Source organism: Coptis chinensis, chromosome 9 (genome assembly GCF_015680905.1).
Source record: "Coptis chinensis isolate HL-2020 chromosome 9, ASM1568090v1, whole genome shotgun sequence".
In the NCBI taxonomy this organism is placed as follows: domain Eukaryota; kingdom Viridiplantae; phylum Streptophyta; class Magnoliopsida; order Ranunculales; family Ranunculaceae; genus Coptis; species Coptis chinensis.
Genome location: NC_141464.1, coordinates 16,891,169 through 16,908,645, shown reverse-complemented (window position 1 = coordinate 16,908,645; position 17,477 = coordinate 16,891,169). Strand labels below are relative to the sequence as shown.

General features: G+C 36.8%; 4 protein-coding genes across 9 annotated transcripts in view; 3 read left to right on the top strand and 1 right to left on the bottom strand.

The window, feature by feature from the left end:
- Positions 1–2,053: 2,053 nt before the first annotated feature.
- LOC147475045 (uncharacterized) lies at positions 2,054–3,547 on the top strand. The gene is made up of 3 exons (XM_086584084.1): positions 2,054–2,173; positions 2,283–2,414; positions 2,771–3,547. The coding sequence occupies exons 1-3, from the start codon at positions 2,081–2,083 to the stop codon at positions 3,119–3,121; spliced, it is 576 nt and encodes a 191-aa protein (XP_086440210.1). The 5' UTR covers positions 2,054–2,080; the 3' UTR covers positions 3,122–3,547.
- A 383-nt stretch (positions 3,548–3,930) lies between these two features.
- Positions 3,931–4,608, top strand: LOC147475044 (uncharacterized). The gene has a single exon (XM_086585251.1). It carries the CDS (start codon positions 3,931–3,933, stop codon positions 4,606–4,608), a length of 678 nt encoding a protein of 225 aa, XP_086441377.1.
- An 81-nt stretch (positions 4,609–4,689) lies between these two features.
- LOC147475043 (uncharacterized) lies at positions 4,690–11,876 on the top strand. Its single transcript, XM_086585249.1, has 7 exons — positions 4,690–6,447; positions 6,549–7,067; positions 7,149–7,568; positions 8,226–8,301; positions 9,082–9,260; positions 10,019–10,162; positions 11,569–11,876. Exons 1-7 carry the CDS (start codon positions 4,690–4,692, stop codon positions 11,572–11,574), a joined length of 3,102 nt encoding a protein of 1,033 aa, XP_086441375.1. The 3' UTR covers positions 11,575–11,876.
- Positions 11,877–15,357: 3,481 nt separating this feature from the next.
- The window catches only part of LOC147475042 (putative glutathione peroxidase 7, chloroplastic), a 20,005-nt gene continuing 17,885 nt past the window's right edge, over positions 15,358–17,477 (bottom strand). For 4 of the 6 annotated variants that reach the window (XM_086584077.1, XM_086584078.1, XM_086584079.1 and 1 more), the window contains 3 exons: positions 17,336–17,411; positions 17,104–17,213; positions 15,358–15,700 (listed from right to left, as the gene is read on the bottom strand). In XM_086584077.1, coding sequence (XP_086440203.1) covers positions 17,382–17,411 — 30 coding nt within the window. In that variant the 3' untranslated portion in view covers positions 15,358–15,700; positions 17,104–17,213; positions 17,336–17,381. Of the gene's footprint in view, positions 15,767–17,026; positions 17,214–17,335; positions 17,412–17,477 lie in introns of all 6 variants that reach the window. The other 2 variants (XM_086584080.1, XM_086584082.1) reach the window with 2 other exon arrangements.

Genomic DNA, 17,477 nt, shown 5'->3' with positions numbered 1-17,477 from the left:
TTAATACGAGACAAATACGATAAAGAGCTACGTAAGGCTTGATTCCAATCTTGAAAGATTTGGATACGTAGGCAGCTTTGAGCAAAAGTGCAGCCACCATATTACATATTATATATTAGTTTTAGTGATAACTATGTGGTATCAATTAGACTTCAATGTCTTAAATGAGGTTTTGATTATGAGTGGAAATTTGACTGGTTGAGCTAAATCCTTTTATTGTGATGTCTAACTCTGTTTTTGCAGAGGGGTAGGATCCGTTAGTCTTGTATGCAGGGACATAAATATCCTACCCTAAGACGACGTGCTGGCTTAAAGGTAAAGTATATAAAACTCGTATTTAAATAAGTGATCATATGTGTATTTAATAAGTGGAATGTAAGTGGTTTTTATACCATGAGTTAATTTTGGAAAAAAATGGGTTATTAGGGTTTCGTTTCCTCCTGAGTTTTCAGATGATTAAATAGGGTGACGATTGAGATATTTATATCTTGGAAAATTCCCTATTTTAGATTTTCTAGAAATTTGGGGTGTGACAGTACCGGTGTCTTGACTTGGCGACCAACCGTCTCTGAGACCTCCTTCCCATTTGCACAGAGTTCTTCGTACAAATCCTTGGCTTCTAGTACTGAGTATGTGGAGTTAGATCTTACTCCCATTATTACACCTACAGTGCAACCTTTTGTGTCTCCAGTTGCTTCCACGCCAAGTGTACTGCCGGATCAGCCTCCGCTCCATGCGGCCCCTTTTGATCACCTATCAGAGGCGTAATGTTCCTTCCACACGAGCAGTGTCTCCCTCACCTGAGGCTGATTCTCAATGTTCTAAAAAATGCTAAGCAGTACGGTGAGGGACCGCCTAGCACCTAGGCCTTCTAAACGGTGCTAGGCGCTAGGCGGTTTTATTTATCTATTTATTTATTTTTTAAATATATATCTATATAACAAATTAGGGAAGGGTCTCCATCCATCCTACGGTCGCAAACACCTTCTCACAGTTTCACCCTGCTTATGACATGGCGGGATCTAAGGCTATTAAGTGGTATGTCTCTTTACTTGCCGCAGACCGGCCCATAGTATCGCGATTTTCTCCAAACAAACCCACACCTCCCCCTTTTCTTTTCTCCAAACAAACCCCTCATCACTCCAATTCTGTTTTTTGTGTTTGTGGAACACTCCAAATTACTGAGATTGAAAGCAAAGTCGCCTTTCGAGATCAAATTACTGAGATTGAAAGCAACAACGACATTCAGCACTAAAGGTAAGAAAAAAATTCGGCCTTTCGACTACACTACAACTACGTTTGGTATATCCACATAAACATAACTCTTATTTCAATATACTTTGCTTAATTTGGGCGTTCAATATGTTCTTACTGATCTATATTGTCGTGTTTTATGATATGGGTTCGAGTAGTACTTACGCTTATAATACTAAGGAGTTTGGAAAGACGGTGTCTGCGAGGAATCAGTTTCAGGTATGTTTTTTATTTTATGTGGATTAGTATTTACTTGATTTGATGGTAATGAGTTTCACGTTTATAACACTTGCCTATGCAAATGTTATTGTTAGAAGCATAATAGTTTAATGCCCAACCAATCCTATATTTCTGTTAAGGATGATTTTGCTCCCAATTTTTTTTTTCAAAGTATGTTCCATACTTTTTTTTTTCAAAGTATGTTCTTACTGATCTATGTATTACGTTTAAGGACTCAAGGTAGACTTTCTGTAAATTGTTAATACGAATCTTTTTTATGCAGCGTTATGTCATTCCTTCTCTTTTCTCCGTTTTTAAATTTTGAGTGTACAATTTCTATGAAGGATTGAACTTGATGGTGGACAAGGGAAAATGGCCAATGGACCCATTTAAGGATCCTTCGAACAAAAAAATTAAATATTCGATTCGCAAGAGGATAGGTTGAACCTTCAACCACCTCACGGCTTCGTGTATTCTTGTTGTTTCTATTACATTGGTTCGTTAATTCACATGGTACTTATTTCTTACTGGTCTCATGATTTATATGTTTGCTGGGTTATGTATATAGCATCCAAACTTACCAACCCTAGACAAGGGAAAACGCCCAATGGACCCTTCTCTTGATCCTTCGAACCGGCCGAAAAACACTTTTATCCCTCTCCAAGATAGACTCAACTTTCAACCACCTCGTGGCTTTCAGGTAATTGAATTGCGGTCTTATGTAATTTATTATACTTACTGTTGACATTGCACATCAAGTTTGCTTTATATTTTCTCCTTCTCTAACTTTTTCTTCGTTCTTTATATAGCGGCCAGACCGACCAAACCTACAAAACAGAAAGCGCCCACTGGACTATTCTCTTGATCCTCTTAACAAGAAAAAACGTGTCTCTGTCCCTCCACAAGATAGGCTTATCCTCCACCAACCTCATAGTTTTCAGGTACTAATACTCCTACAATGTTTCCCTCTCATTATCTACCTAATTATCTTCTTTTTCTATTTTCTTATCCTTTACCTATTTGCTATGTCACTTGTATACCTTATCTTCAGGTCTTTCTTTGCATTATTCAGGTCTTTCTTTACCTTATCTTCACCGATACAAATATTGCCATATCTTTATCTTCGTTTCTTTGCATATAGTAGTTATATAGATTTTATCTTTGGAAATTTGGTTTATGTTTATGTTTATCTCTATTTCAATTTCAATTTCAATTTCTATTTCGTATCCTCTATGCTCTTATCCAATTACACCACCTTATCTCAATTCGGCCAATTGCGGACAATTTGCCCAATCAGGTACAACCATCCCCTTCTCCTATCAAAGACGTTCGCCTAACAAATAGAATTATTGCACAGCGTGCTCGAAGGGAAAGGGAAAAATTGAATAAACAGAATGGGCATCAAGCAATGGCCCATCAATTGTTTGGTTTTGTGGTGTATGTCCACCCTCCAATTCCAGGAACTCCACCTCAAACTGTCAGACTTCCACCTCAGCATAGTCCAATCACACCTCATACCACATCAACTAAACGACTCAATTCTACGGAATCTCTTCGAACGTCTCTCTCTGCTCTTAATCCTATTAGGTTATTTACACTGCCAGAAGAATGTACTCATGTTGATTCAGCACCTGTAAGCAACAGGTGAGTCTCGTATGTCACTTTATTGGTTTTCCTTCCAATCCAATTCACACCTCACCCTTATTATCTTTCTACATCACATGTATTCTTAACTCTGGTGTTGCGTTACCAAATAATGCAATTCCAACTTTTAGAAATGAGTCATTTGCATCAACGTCGTCTTACCAAAATGTAAGGTATAGCACCACAAAGCTCTTTACAACTTTCTCTTCATATTTTCTACTTTTTAGTACCAAACTTTCAATATTTTCTTACCCATATAAGCTCCCTTGCAATGCGTGTAACCTCATTTCGTCTACATCAAGCTTTACTGACGCAATACCACATTTACCAAGTCTGGGTTCTGAGTCAATATCAGCTGACCAAAATTCTAGGTAATTTCTTCACATAAATGTTTACAATAATAACAAATTGTTTACACCTCAGTCTAAATCCTTTTAATACTTCATTTTTGCGTAGACCTTGATCATTCCGATATCTTGCACAACCGTTCTCACGAGCGCCCCGATACCATGAGTGAAGATGATGATGAAGAGGCACTCGACTACAATGGGGATGTGCACATGACTCTTAATCCTAACCGCCCAGTTGAACAAGGAAGACACTACTTGGGGAAAATGGACGTTCAATGTCCATTTTGTAAGGCACTTCATTGGATGGATGAACGATTATCAAAGTCATCGCTGTCACGTCCTCTTTTTTGGGAGATGTTGTTTACAAGAAAAAATAAAGCGTCCTCCTTTGCAACCACTGCCTCCTGCCCTTAAAACCTTATACGATGGGAATGATCGGAAGTCAAAGTCATTTCGGAGATATATGCAACAATATAATCAAGCTTTTGCATTTACAAGTCTTGGAGTACAAGAACACTTATTTGCTGGACGGGGTCCAAGGCCTTTCACTATTCACGGTGAACTGCGACATCGCACAGGAGCTTTCATTCCTGGTGCGGGATATCAAGCTACTTATTCTCAACTTTATATCTATGATCCCAGTGCTGCACTAGCTGTTCGTCAACTTCGTAATCCTAAGCTCAACACGGATGTCTTGAAAATCATTCAAGTTACTATGCTCCAATATAACCGCTTTTCTGATACATATCGCCACGCATATGATGTTCTTAGATTGGCTTCTTCTGAGGATGGTGAAGACTTCAATGTACTTGCTTATTTACATTACACTGCTTCACAAGACAGTCGTCGGTACAACTTACCAACAGCAGATGAGGTTGCTGTCATTTTACCAGGTGATGGCAGTGAGCGAGCAAGTATGAGAGACATTGTTATTTATCTTAAAGGAGGGCAAGAATTCATGAAAATTAGTGAGTGTCATCCAGTTTACTTACCATTGCATTATGTCCTATTGTTTCCCCATGGGGAGCTTGGATGGACACCTGAATTGCGGCGTTGGGACTCTTCAACCGCTACCACCACTAATGATCACTTAACACAGATGAATTTTTATTCTTATCTATCGTTTTGCCGCACCACGTAGTACTTTCGGCTATTTTTTTGAGGGAGAAAGTTGTTTGAGGAGTTTGTGGTAGACGGATGGGCATCAACTTAGCAAAACAAAATGCGCTACTATAGGCAACAACAAGACAAGCTTCGTGCAGAACTATATCAAGGTATCATTGATGTGTCAGCTGATGCAGTCGATCCAAATCAGATTGGAAGGCGAGTCGTAGTACCATCATCCTGTATCGGCAGCCCTAGGCATATGTTTGAAAATTTTCAAGACTCCATGGCAATTACACATTACAACCACCATCCAGACATATTCCTCACAATGACTGCAAACCCGCAGTGGACGGAAATTCTTGAAGCATTGTTTACAAACCAAATTGCTTATGATCGCCCGGAGGTGGTTGCCCGTGCATTTGAATTGAAACGAAGAGCTTTGATGGAAGTAATCAAGAAGCGTGGCGTCCTTGGTGTGGCAGTTGCTCATGTTTACACCATTGAGTTCCAGAAATGTGGTCTGCCACATATGCATGCACTTATATATCTTCGACATTTAGACAAGATCCGAGTGCCTGCACAAGTCGATCGCATTGTATCTGCAGAATTTCCTGATCCTGACATTGAGCCTGAATTATTTCGTACTGTACTAAGATGTATGGTTCATGGCCCATGTGGGCTTAACAATCCAAACTCTCCTTGCATGGTTAATCGTCAATGTAAATATCACTATCCTCGAGCTTTCACAGATTGTACAACTATGGATACAAATGGATATGCTCTCTACCGTCGCCGTGACAATGGGAAGTCTTATTTTGTTAGAGAACATTCAGTTGATAATAGAAATGTTGTTCCTTACAATCCTTACCTTTCTAAGATGTTTGACTGCCATATTAATGTTGAAGTTTGTGCAGGCCTTACTTGTGTGAAATATATTCACAAGTACATATTTAAAGGTAATGACAGGACAACAATTGTGTTGAATGAATTGGATGAGATCAAGCAATATTTGGATGCGAGATATATTGGGCCACCTGAAGCTGCTGTGAGATTGTTAGGAATTTCTTTGCACGAGGAAATTCCAACAGTTGTGAGATTAGCCCTTCATCTCCCTGGAATGCATCGTGTTGTGTATAATGCTAATGAGTCCATGCATGATATACGGGCGAGGGCAGAGAGGCAACGGTCAACTCTTACTGCATTTTTTGATTGTTGCGCTTCAGATTCGCGTGCAAGGGGGCTCACATATCAACAAGTGCCAGAACACTACGTTTGGATAAAGCAACACCAAATTTGGAAATTCAGGGCACAGGGGTTTGCTATTGGTAGAATGTATTTCGCGAGTCCTAATTCTGATGAAAGATTTTACTTACGCTTGCTTCTAACCGTCATGAAAGAGCCACAGTCCTTTAATGATCTGAAAAGGACCGGTACTAATTTACATCCAACTTTCAAAGAAGCATGTATTGCACGCGGACTTCTTGAGGATAATAGTGAATGGGTGCAATGTTTGCAAGAGGCCTCAACCATGCAAACTGGTTATCATCTTCGTCGACCATTCTATGTTATTCTCGCAAAATGCAATCCTCTATATCCCCAAACATTGTGGCATGATTTTTGGGAGAGTATCTGTGACGACCTCTCACACAAACTTTGCACCATCTTCAACATTCTAGAACCTACCGAAGCTCAGGTCCAAGATTATGGTTTATTTATTCTAAATGAGATTCTCATAGAGTCAGGTAAACTGATCATTAATTTTCCTCCTATGCCACTATCAACCACCAATTGGAACTCAGTCGTTGGTAACCGACTTATATGGGACCAACGACAATTTCAATATGATCCACAAACTGAAAAAGCACATGGCATGGCAAGAGTTCATTTAAATGTTGAGCAACACTTTCGGCATATAAAGCGATTTCGGATTCGTTTACGAAATCAAGGGACACTCTTCTTTTTTGAATGGGGCAGGGGACAGGCAAGACTTTTGTCTATAACACCATTGTTGCTACATGTCGGATTGAGGGACATATTGTTATTATGGTGGCTTCATCCGGAACAATTTGCATTGCTATTGGGTGGCGGTCGGATCGCTTTCACTCAACCTTTTGCATCCCACTGGACATTCTTGATACCTCGGTTTGTGGGTTCAATAAGAATTCACTGCATGCCCACTTATTCAGGGAAACTAAACTTATTATTTGGGATGAGGTCCCAATGCAAAACAAGTTCTTTGTTGAGGCAGTTGATCGGACGCTTCGGGATACTTGCAACAATAATAAGCCTTTCGGTGGAATTAGAGTTGTTCTTAGTGGTGACTTTCGCCAATGCCTTCCAGTTATACCCAAAAGGGTGCGTGAACAAATTGTGCGTGCTTCTTTGCGGTGTTCTTTCCTCTGGAATCATATTCGGGTTCTAACTTTGGTACAACACATGAGATTAGAACATGGGAACTCTGCAAATATGGGTTTCGCAAATTTCTTGATGGAGGTAACCACCTATGTATTCTGCTTTCTCCTCCTTTGTTTCAAACTTATATCCATTAATCTTTTTATGTCTTCCTTCGTTTAGATTGGAAGTGATCCAAGTGAGGCGGTGGAACTGCCATCGACAATTCGTCAATGTTCAGATCTTCGAGAACTAATTTCTGCTACATACCCTCATTTGAATCATGCTACCACGGTCACCCCAGGATATTTAACTGAGCGTACAATTCTTTCGGCACGCAATGATGATGTCAATGAAATTAATGCAATAGCTTTGAATATGTTCCCAGGAGAAACTACTCTCTTTCTAGCTGCCGACAAGATGGAGGATGCAGAAGCAAATAATCCAACCAATATTAATCAATACCCAAATGAGTACCTAAACACACTTGATACAACTGGTTTGCCACCATTTCACCTGAACCTGAAAGTTGGTAGTCCTATAATGTTGTTGCGAAATATTGCTCCCAAAGATGGACTATGCAATGGAACCCGATTGGTTGTGGTACAATGCAAACCACACGTTCTTTTTTCCATAATTTTAACTAGTGAAAAACAGGGCAATGAAGCTTTTATTCCAAGGATATCTTTGTCACCGTCGTCTTCCGATTTTCCTTTCCATATGACGAGAAGACAATTTCCAGTTCGATTGGCCTATTCAATGACTATTAATAAGTCTCAAGGACAATCAGTGAAGTATGTTGGTATTGACCTCCGCACGGAAGTTTTTAGTCATGGTCAATTGTATGTGGCCCTCTCAAGATGCACTTCGGCGGACAGGATCAACATTCTTCTACCTCCAAATGCAGAAAGTCAAACCGCAAATGTGGTATACCCAGAAGTTTTGCTATAAACCTCTTCAACAACAAAAGTGTAATTTCCCTTTTCCCACTTAGTTGATTTGACAGGATTCAATATTAAAGAAAAACAGGTAGGCTATGCCCAAATACAAAAACCACCAACCTACATTTATTTTTGTCAACGTCAAATTCTATATGATTTTTTGTTTATGATCTGACCGCAACTAAATATAATTTCCATTGTTTTTGAACGTTGGCTTTAGCTTGGTGTTGATATGTTTAGTTACTTAGTGACACTTTTGCTCTAGATTTTTATTATAACAAATGCATCAACTGATATGCATTTTATATCTACTTTTCAGGTTTTGCATCCGAAGAATCTTTTTGCACCGATGTTACATTTTAATTACCGCTACTTTGAAACGGATGCTCCTAAAGGTACTCTATTTGCATTGTTATATTATTATCTCAATTTATACTTTCCATGGATATGTGTCAATGAATTTCGTTGCTCATATACCAAGGTAAAGGTATACATTTTCCCTAGTAAAAAACTTAAGTTTGGTACTTAAAATTGTTTTGTTGGTTTTTTCTTTTAGTTTGTAAGGTGTCTAGATCTTGGTTATCCCTAGTTTAAATCTCATTTTTTGCTGGTTGCTTCCAAAGTGTACTCCTTTTAATAGAATCTTAGATCCACACTTCCCTTTGTGAACTTCTTAAATCCACTTTAGAAGTGGCGGGCATTGTCGACTAAGCATTTTGTTGATGGTCACCAATCTTCTTAGGAATGTGACAATGTCTTATCACCCCATTCAAACTGTTGCTGAGCCGCGTACATTAGATTCATGGATGAAGCTATTACTTATGTTGAAGTCTCTTTCGCTTCAAAGATCGAGGTGAGAGGTGGGCTAGGGGATATTTTTCAATGACCTTAATAATTATGATCGAGGAGATGCTTCTTGGCTTTGCCACAGGTGACTCTTGCAATTATTTAGTTCCTCTGTCGGATGATGATTTTGTTCTTGTGGTGTTCTATCCGCCCAGTTCTCATTATAAATGACATATTAATGGAAGAAAAAATCACTTGATAAATGTGGAAGCTGGTCACTCGGTAGTGGCTTTCATGGGTAAGGTTTAAATTCAGTTAGTATTCCATTGTCAAACTCAAAATATATATGCTTATATGCTAATGGCAATGACAATGATCATTATTTGCAGAAGGATATTGTTGGAGTAGGACAAGTGAAAGACAAGTTCTTCGGATTCGTTACAAGTATTTGGAAGCCGTGCTTAGACAAGAGGTTGCGTTTTTCAATTCACAAGAAGCTACTACTTCAGAGATCATCAACAGTATATCCAAGGATACTTCACTCATACAAGAGGTTCTAAGTGAAAAGGTGCTATTATTAATCATCCTCATCTACAACATCATTATATTTATTTAATTTGTTCTCATGCATCCATTACAATAATACGACACAATGAGATAACATATGAGTATAAAGAGAATGTGTAAGATTCTTAAAATCTGAGTTCATGGTTAACCATTATATATAGTGTCCATTAGAAATTGTTTTCTTTCTTTCCTCATAACTTTGAAAAAAAAAGTTTTCTTTCTTCATATGGTAAGGTTTCTATGCTTGAGAAGTTATTCGAACAGTATAATCTGATAAGATTCAACCAGTTTCTGAACTCAAACACTCAACTCGCTGGAAAGTTTTAGCTAATTGTGCCCACTAGGATGTTTTTTGTTAGTGAAGAGCCAACAACGATTCTTCAGTATGCTACCTTTGATGCAAATAATAATAGCAAAAGTCCTTCACTGTGATGATAAGAAGTAGAGGGACCTTTGGATGTTATTCAAAGATTGCAAAAAAACAGTATTAACATACACTTCCTAAGACAAAAAGTTAAAGTTCTTGGAGCCCTCATTTATGTTATAGATTTATATATATCAAGATAATAGTTGCACACTATTAATTGTTTTTTTTTTATCAATCATGTTCTACGGGCTGGCAGCAGACCCATGCCGTATAACAATATGATGGAATTAACAATGAATAAGTAATTTTAGTCACTTCACTATATGATATAATTTAAGGACATTCCCCCATTAATTAAAGCTAATGGAGCATCTGATCTTCTTGTCTTGCAGGTGCCTATATTTTTAATGCACACATCTGTGTTTATGTCAGGAGTTGCATTCTCAATTTACTTTTCTTGGAGACTTGCCTTAGTAGCCCTTCCTTTGATGATTGTGATGTTAACTGTTGACTACAAGGATATTCAGCACTACAAGGTCAGTATTACCATTGATTGAACTTAGATTAAGTGATATAAAAAAATCATCTGTCTCCTGATTAAAAAACGGAGTAGGAGAATGTGAATGTGTGAAATAAAATTGAAAAAAGGTCAGTTCCGTGTTGGTTATTAAATATTGGGAAGATGCCCAACGCACAAGGTGTGTCCTTATTTAAATTTGACTCACAACAAATACACTGCTTTAGGACCTTATAGTTTTTTTCCTTCTTCATTATAACTTTCTATTATGTAGTCCATTTCAAAGTATAATTTACTGTTGGTAATAATTAATTATGAGTAATAATATGATCAGAGTTGTTAATTTTCAGTGCAAGTGTTTTACCAAACTACGTATTAGATTTCAGATTATTGAGTTCTGGAAGTTGTACAATTTGAGGTAAATACACGTAAAAAACACGTTTTGAGATTACTGAGTTCTCAATGAATGTTTTGCAGTAAAAAGCACATTTTGTACTCAAACATAAATTAGGGTCAATATTCTGAAGATATTGGCTTGGTTTTTGGATACCAAGTGATTTGTTTCCTTTCAAATTCAGTCCCAATAGATATCTGACTTATATTGTTTTCTTACAATAACAGTAAAACCTTTCATTTTTTTTCGAGTTTTTAAAGTGATAAATGTCTTTGGGAACGCTGGATTATGGCAATTATTTGTTATGTTGTTTTCATTTTGCTACTTTTTTTTTTGCTTACAAAAACTTGTTTAATACCAAAATCTGTTTTAGGAAAACCTTTATTATTTTATTTTCCATAAGTATCCAATGTCTCACGGGAATTTGGATTATGACATTTGATTTATGTCCTTTTTACTTTGTTTTACAATTACAAAACATTTTACTAACTATATGATGAATGTCTATATGGGACTGCTAGATTATGACATTCCGTTTATGATATCTTCTTTATAGCAAAGCATTCCGTTTGCCCCCTCAAAACTTGTTTTATTTGCAAGGTCTTTGTCTTAAAAAAACTCGGAATATTTTTGAAAACAGAGCCAACATCTTTTCAGGATTATTTCTCAGCATACAAATGGTGGCCAAGGTTTGCGGTTAAGAATATACTGACCATTTAGAATACACGTAGGCAGTGAACAAAAGATAACAGACTTTACATTGTTATGAAGACCATTTTCTAATTTCACTTGGTTCACCTGCAAACACAATATATCGCTTTATGGTTTGTATTTTACTGTACAATATTTATAGTTTTTACTTTATAACAATTCTTTGGATCGTAAACAGAATTTTATAATTTTTTTGTTTCGGTGGGCTGACAAAAAAAATGCTATAGTCACATAGAATTATTTTCCGGTGGTTCGGCTATTATATATTATTAAGATGTGGTTCAAGTGTTTGATTGTTGTGATGTCTCTTCGAATGGCAGCTGTAACTGTTTCTCTCCCAGTCCAAGCGTGCGCCTTGACTAAGATTGAAAGCAAAGACTACAAGGATATTCAGCACTGCACAAGAAGGATATTTAGCAAATTCGGCAGCACTACATGGTCAGACAAAATTCGGCTACTATATTGCAAGTTGATTGTATCTAGATACAGCGGCATAATGTAAAGTGTTAGTTCCTTTGGATTTTTTTGTATTTTTTAAACTTGGAATACTTTAATACATGCATTTGTTAAACTTCGTTTGGTTTTTATTAATGGAGAAAGATTTGGAGTTATGTAGTTTGAGTAGGAGAGTAGGGTTTCGATTGTTTTAGGGTGAAATGGACTTGCAAAGTGTTTGAGCAAATGGGGTTGTTGCCATATTTTTTTTAAAAGTTGGTTGGGTTCATCATTTTGGCGGATGGCAAGTAACACTTTTGGCAGTTGCATGATTTATTTGCTTTTGCCGTATATTGCTTTGTGCAGCAAACACAAGGTATTCTTTATTAAAAGGCGAAGGAATAGTTCCCTCTGTGTTCATTGGGCAGTTGCATGGTTTATTTACTTTGGTTTTTATAAGTCCCCATTTTAGGAAAGACAAAGACGATAGTAAAAGTGCTGAATTGGATAATGTTTTCACCCTATATTCTCAGGTATGAAATAGGATACCATGTTGGTGTTTATGCTGAAAATAGTATTGAGTATGTGGAGGAGCCAAAAAGTTTGCTAGGCTACTCGTCAGATACTTACTTTTCAATCCATGTTGGTAATGAATATGGAACACCACATGCTGGAAGCTCCTTGGCTCCTCCCTTCCATCTCCTTGCACTTTGAGAACATCACTGATCCGATATGCTGATATGCTGATCTTTTCAATTCTCCTACAAAGGTTATTTTTCTTTCAGTTTTTTTTTTCATGCTACCTTTTTCATATTTATTTCTAAAAGTGTTATTGTAGAGATTCTTTACTTGTAATAACAATCTTTTTTTGTTCAGTCCGCTCTCTTGGCTCTAGCTGCCCATGCATCCGATTCAAGTGAAGCTTATCGATTAAGAAATCTTGCATCTCCTACTGAAAAGGTTTGCATTTTGATACTTGACAACCAATTGGTGAGATAGTTTACTTTTTACACATTGAAGCTAACTTACCGTTCTTTGTGCAAGATGAATATGTACATTGGATAGTTGCAAGTCAGAGAAGTCTCCTTGAGGTCATGGATGAGTTTCCATCAGCAAAGTCTCCTCTTGGAGTTTTCTTTGCTGTTATAGCTCCTCGGTTGTAGCCAAGATACTATTCGATCTCATCATCATCAAGGTGAATAAGCTACTCCTTATATCTTCTGTGCCAATAATTAATAGTGTGATGACGGAAAAAAATCCAGCAGAATGAAATGTACTTGCCCCTGAAGGTCTTCCAGCATCATTATGACTGCATAAGATGGTGTCCTCAATATTGAATCTCTATGACACCTACAACTAACACACCTATAACCTGATAAAGATGTTTTGATGCCTAGGGGAAAGTTTTATCACGAGAACTTGGGAAAGAGTGGGTGGAATATATGGAAGCAAAAGGTGAGAACCATGTGTTCTTTCTCTCAAATCCTACTTGTGATAACGCTGTATAATTTGTGAAACACGTGGCTATTTTCATAAATGCATAAGAATGAGCGAGTATTCAATCTCCTCTTCGATATAATGTAATTTCTATCAAGTGAAAAGTTGCACTTGATTTGCCTAGCTAGAAATAAATACATTATATTGTTCTGTTCCAATTGTTTTTCGACTGTCAAAGTTAGGTTTATGTTAGCATGTAAGGTTAACATTAAGGTTAATGTAAGGTTAATGTTAGCATGTGTATGTGATTGTTGGTTCTTTGCATGAGAAACTCTCTACAGTCAAGTCTTTGCTATAAGTTTAGGGATCTGAGTAGCTTTTATTAACACGTTCCATCATTTTGAACTTATGAAGAAGTCTTGCATCACATGGGATTTAAAGCAGTATGTGTAAAAGATAATGAACTACCCGTTGGTGGGCGCAAGGTTTACTCGGTATTTATTTGCGCCTGTTTCATATTATAGCGTACTGCTTACGCATATAGTATGACACACTCAAAGCTGAAACAAATGGTTCTAAATTGCAAATCAAGAGGAGTAATTTGTTAGATGAACATAATTTATTAATTCTCGTATGTATGACCAATATTCTATAGGTAGCCCCTTTTGAGAGCTATACTTTTCTATTAGCTGATGGTCACCAAGTTCTAAACACTTATCAAGCTTCTTAATCTTTGCAGGGAATAGAGCCGCTTAGAAAATGGAAAATGTCTTTGGGACAATCTCACTTGTGATGAAGATCTTTCCATTTGTTTCATTGTAAATCAATGTTGTTATTTTCTGTGTCGAATAATGTACTATTGTTTGAAAGTTTGGTACATCGAGTTTTCTATATATGTGACAGGAATGTTTTGTTTTTTAGAAAAAAATGTTGCTGCAATTTTCTTTTTCATTAATTGTGGCTTAACTTTGCCTGCTACTATTTAACTCTTTTCATGGCAACACACATATTATGAATGAGACCTTCATGGTCTCTTTTTGTGTTTTTTAATGTCTCTATTTCAGTTTTCTTTTTCTTGTGCGTATTTTTGGAGTTCTGCAGGTTTACGATAGGAGCCAATATTCAAGAAAAATAGGTAGGCTATGCCCAAATACAAAAACCAAAAACATACATTTAGCCTTATTTAGCTTTAGCTCCTCTTATATTTTTGTCAACGTCAAATTCTATATGATTTTTTCTTCGAGATCTAACCGCACCTAAAAATAATTTCCATTGTTTTTTAACGTTGACTTTAGCTTGGTGTTGATATGTTTTGTTGCTTAAAAAGACACCTTTGCGCCAAAGGCGCCCGTATCTGTCGCCATACAGCACGGGCAAACCCTAGTATATATATATAGCGCCTAGCACCGTTTAGAAGGCCTAGGCGCTAGGCGGTCCCTCACCGTACTGCTACGCTATATATATATATATATATATATATGTGTGTGTGTGTGTGTGTGTGTGTGTGTGTGTGTGTGTGTGTGTGTGTGTATATACATGTATTTTTTTATTACCAAAAAAATATAGATATATATATTATCAGTATTACACTATTACTGTTGTAGTGTTGTAATTCTTTTCTAAGTTTTGAATTTTTAGTTCTTTACTTAGTGTGTTTTGTAGCAAATTCCAGGGTAGAAGCTGTGAAGATGATAGTTGCAGATGGAATCGCAAGTCGTCAGAAATTAAGGCGTTTATAGGAGGTTTAGAGGAGTAATGTAGACATGTAGTATTCACTACACCAGAAATGGCAAAAAACGACGGAAAAAACCGTCTTAAATCGAGATTTACGACGGAAAATAGTGTCCCAGAGTCCGTCGTGTATAGCCCTGTCGTTAATATTAACGACGGGAAATAGAGTGGTAAGTTGAATTAGAATTGCGACGGACTTGAGACAGTTTTGCCATTGTTAATATTAGGACACTTGAAACCGTCGCAAATTAAATTTTGTGTTGTACCCGATGTTTTCATAACTAGAACTCGTCCAACCGTCATGAATTTGTGTCCTAACTTTAGGACGTGCATTTCCATCACCATTTCATTTTAGGGAAATCAATTAACGACCCGGTTCCCCGTCGTATTTGTTTAAAGTAATTTTTTTTTGATATACAATTTGTTTTCCCCTTGCTAAATGTTATCTGATTTGAGGTTCTCAATTAATAAAATCAATTACACAAGCAACATACTAAAACAACCTATTTCAAAAATTGATATATAATACATTGAAAATTTCCAAAAGTTACAATGTTTTCAAGCTTTTTGATTGCCAACAACTATATATACAACTCATGTATAAACAATCAATGACACTTACATATAGCTGAACTGAGTTGAGATCACAAGATAGGCTTAGGCCACTTCATGTTGACAAAATCAAACAAATGAAGATAAAATCAACCTGGTGATCTGCATCCTTCCAAAGTGTTAGTCTCTCTTTGTTCCAGCAAGACCCGAAATAAGGTATACGAAATACACAAGACGTAATATGCTATACTACGCATGAAAAATGAGTACTGATGATTTCTTGTGGTCTTTGTGCTCCTGCGAACATGTAGATGAAATCATATTATTAGTTATATAAACTCAAGGCATCAATAGGTGAAACATCTGTGTGCATGAAAAGAATACCAAGTCAAATAGGGCAAAGTACTACCAAAATTATTTCTAATTTTCTACGAAGCGATAAATGCATCTACACTTTAAGGATGTCTAACTTTACAAGGAGTCATTAATAACATATGAAAGGAAAGTTCAAAAAAAAAAAAAGAGAACTGTCTCAGTGTGGAGTTATATTATAAGTATCCCTCAAAGAAGGCACCCATGCACCCCCATGTATAATGTACGTACTCGGGCACTCATTTCAGTAATGGATGCTCATTTCAGTAATGGATGGAAAATAATACAAGGAAGAAAAAAAAAACCATAAAACAAAGACAATGTGAGTTGCTGAAGTGATTCCTATCAAGATTACCATTTTGTATGCACAATAACCAATTGAGGAAAAAGAAATGTGAGACACCCCCTCTTACCAAGATTCTAAGGAATACATCACCCAGATGCCAGCACTACATCATGATAGCAGCACAAGGGGACCTTTATCGATACTTAGTAGAAGAATGCATTCCTAAAGGGACTGCTGTTGGCTACTTACTACCATGGTATACTAAATGGACAAAATCACAATAATGGATAATCTATTTGGTGATTTGCCAATACTCTGGAATCTTTCCTGGAGCAATCACATTCAGCCAGTATAAAAATATTATTACAATGCTTTATGGCCTGTAGCCAGGGCTTTGTAAGATCCACGGCCAGCCAAAGATGTTTAAGTTTTATATGGGATTTTCCTACCAATTTATCAGTTGGGACTTTGTAGGGTTTCATTAGGAAAATAATATAGTAAGATGTAAAACTTTTGGAGTGGGTGGTGTGTATTGAGAACCTGGGATAGCTAGAAATTAAAATCTGACATTTTGTGCGTTCCTCTTTCTAGTACTTAGTAGAATCTCTTGCCCCCTTAGCCAAAAAAGATTCAATAGAAAAGTTTTGGTCTGCCATTGGAACAACGCCATGACTAAACAAAGTCGACTATCTACACGTTGATCTCAAAATTACATGTCAACTATTTATAGTACCGCCTACTCAGATCTTAACTCTCATCTCCTACATACTTGCAACTAAATGCGGATTTATAAGGATGAGCAACTACATTAATTCTAAATGAAAAATATCCCACTGAATCATACTTCATGGTGCTCAAATGGTTTTGAGAAGGGAAAAATGAGTTGAGGAGCACGAATATCCTGAGTCATACAGAGACTGGTAAAATAAGCGAGGATTCCAATCCAAAAATAAAGGTAGGAAAACCTTATCCATTTCATCTAAAAACATACAAAGAAATTCCCCATACAAACTCAAACAAAATCAAGAAGTAGATGACCAACCTGCCTCTGCTGTTCCGAAATATAAGATCCAGTCAAATCTCGAAGCACATCCAACATTTCATTGAAGGTAACTTTCCCATTGCAATTCAGATCATAAACCTTGAAAATAACTATAACAAACAATTGTTAGAAAACAATAAAATTTCTTCAGCTTAAACCAAACACGAGCACTTAACTTTGAGCCTGTTACACCAACTTAACTAATTTATATCAAAGATTGCATCTAACTTACTTTGAGCATAAGTAAAGGCTAGTGGGAGACTGTAACTCAGCAAGATTCAAGCAGCAAGAAGCTTTTGTATGTCCTTCTGCAGCACCAAAAGAAATGCATTAGTCATAAAAATGAATATGGGTATAGCATGCGCTATTTTTCT

Excerpts from the sequence above, each read along its gene's own strand:
- LOC147475045 (XM_086584084.1), top strand. The coding sequence starts at position 2,081 with ATGGACCCTTCTCTTGATCCTTCGAACCGGCCGAAAAACACTTTTATC. Across the intron at positions 2,174-2,282 it reads AACCACCTCGTGGCTTTCAG|CGGCCAGACCGACCAAACCT; the intron begins GTAATTGAATTG and ends TTCTTTATATAG. Across the intron at positions 2,415-2,770 it reads ACCAACCTCATAGTTTTCAG|GTACAACCATCCCCTTCTCC; the intron begins GTACTAATACTC and ends TTGCCCAATCAG.
- LOC147475043 (XM_086585249.1), top strand. The coding sequence starts at position 4,690 with ATGCGCTACTATAGGCAACAACAAGACAAGCTTCGTGCAGAACTATAT. Across the intron at positions 6,448-6,548 it reads CTGAAAAAGCACATGGCATG|GGGACAGGCAAGACTTTTGT; the intron begins GCAAGAGTTCAT and ends TGAATGGGGCAG. Across the intron at positions 7,068-7,148 it reads TCGCAAATTTCTTGATGGAG|ATTGGAAGTGATCCAAGTGA; the intron begins GTAACCACCTAT and ends TCCTTCGTTTAG.
- LOC147475044 (XM_086585251.1), top strand. The coding sequence starts at position 3,931 with ATGCAACAATATAATCAAGCTTTTGCATTTACAAGTCTTGGAGTACAA.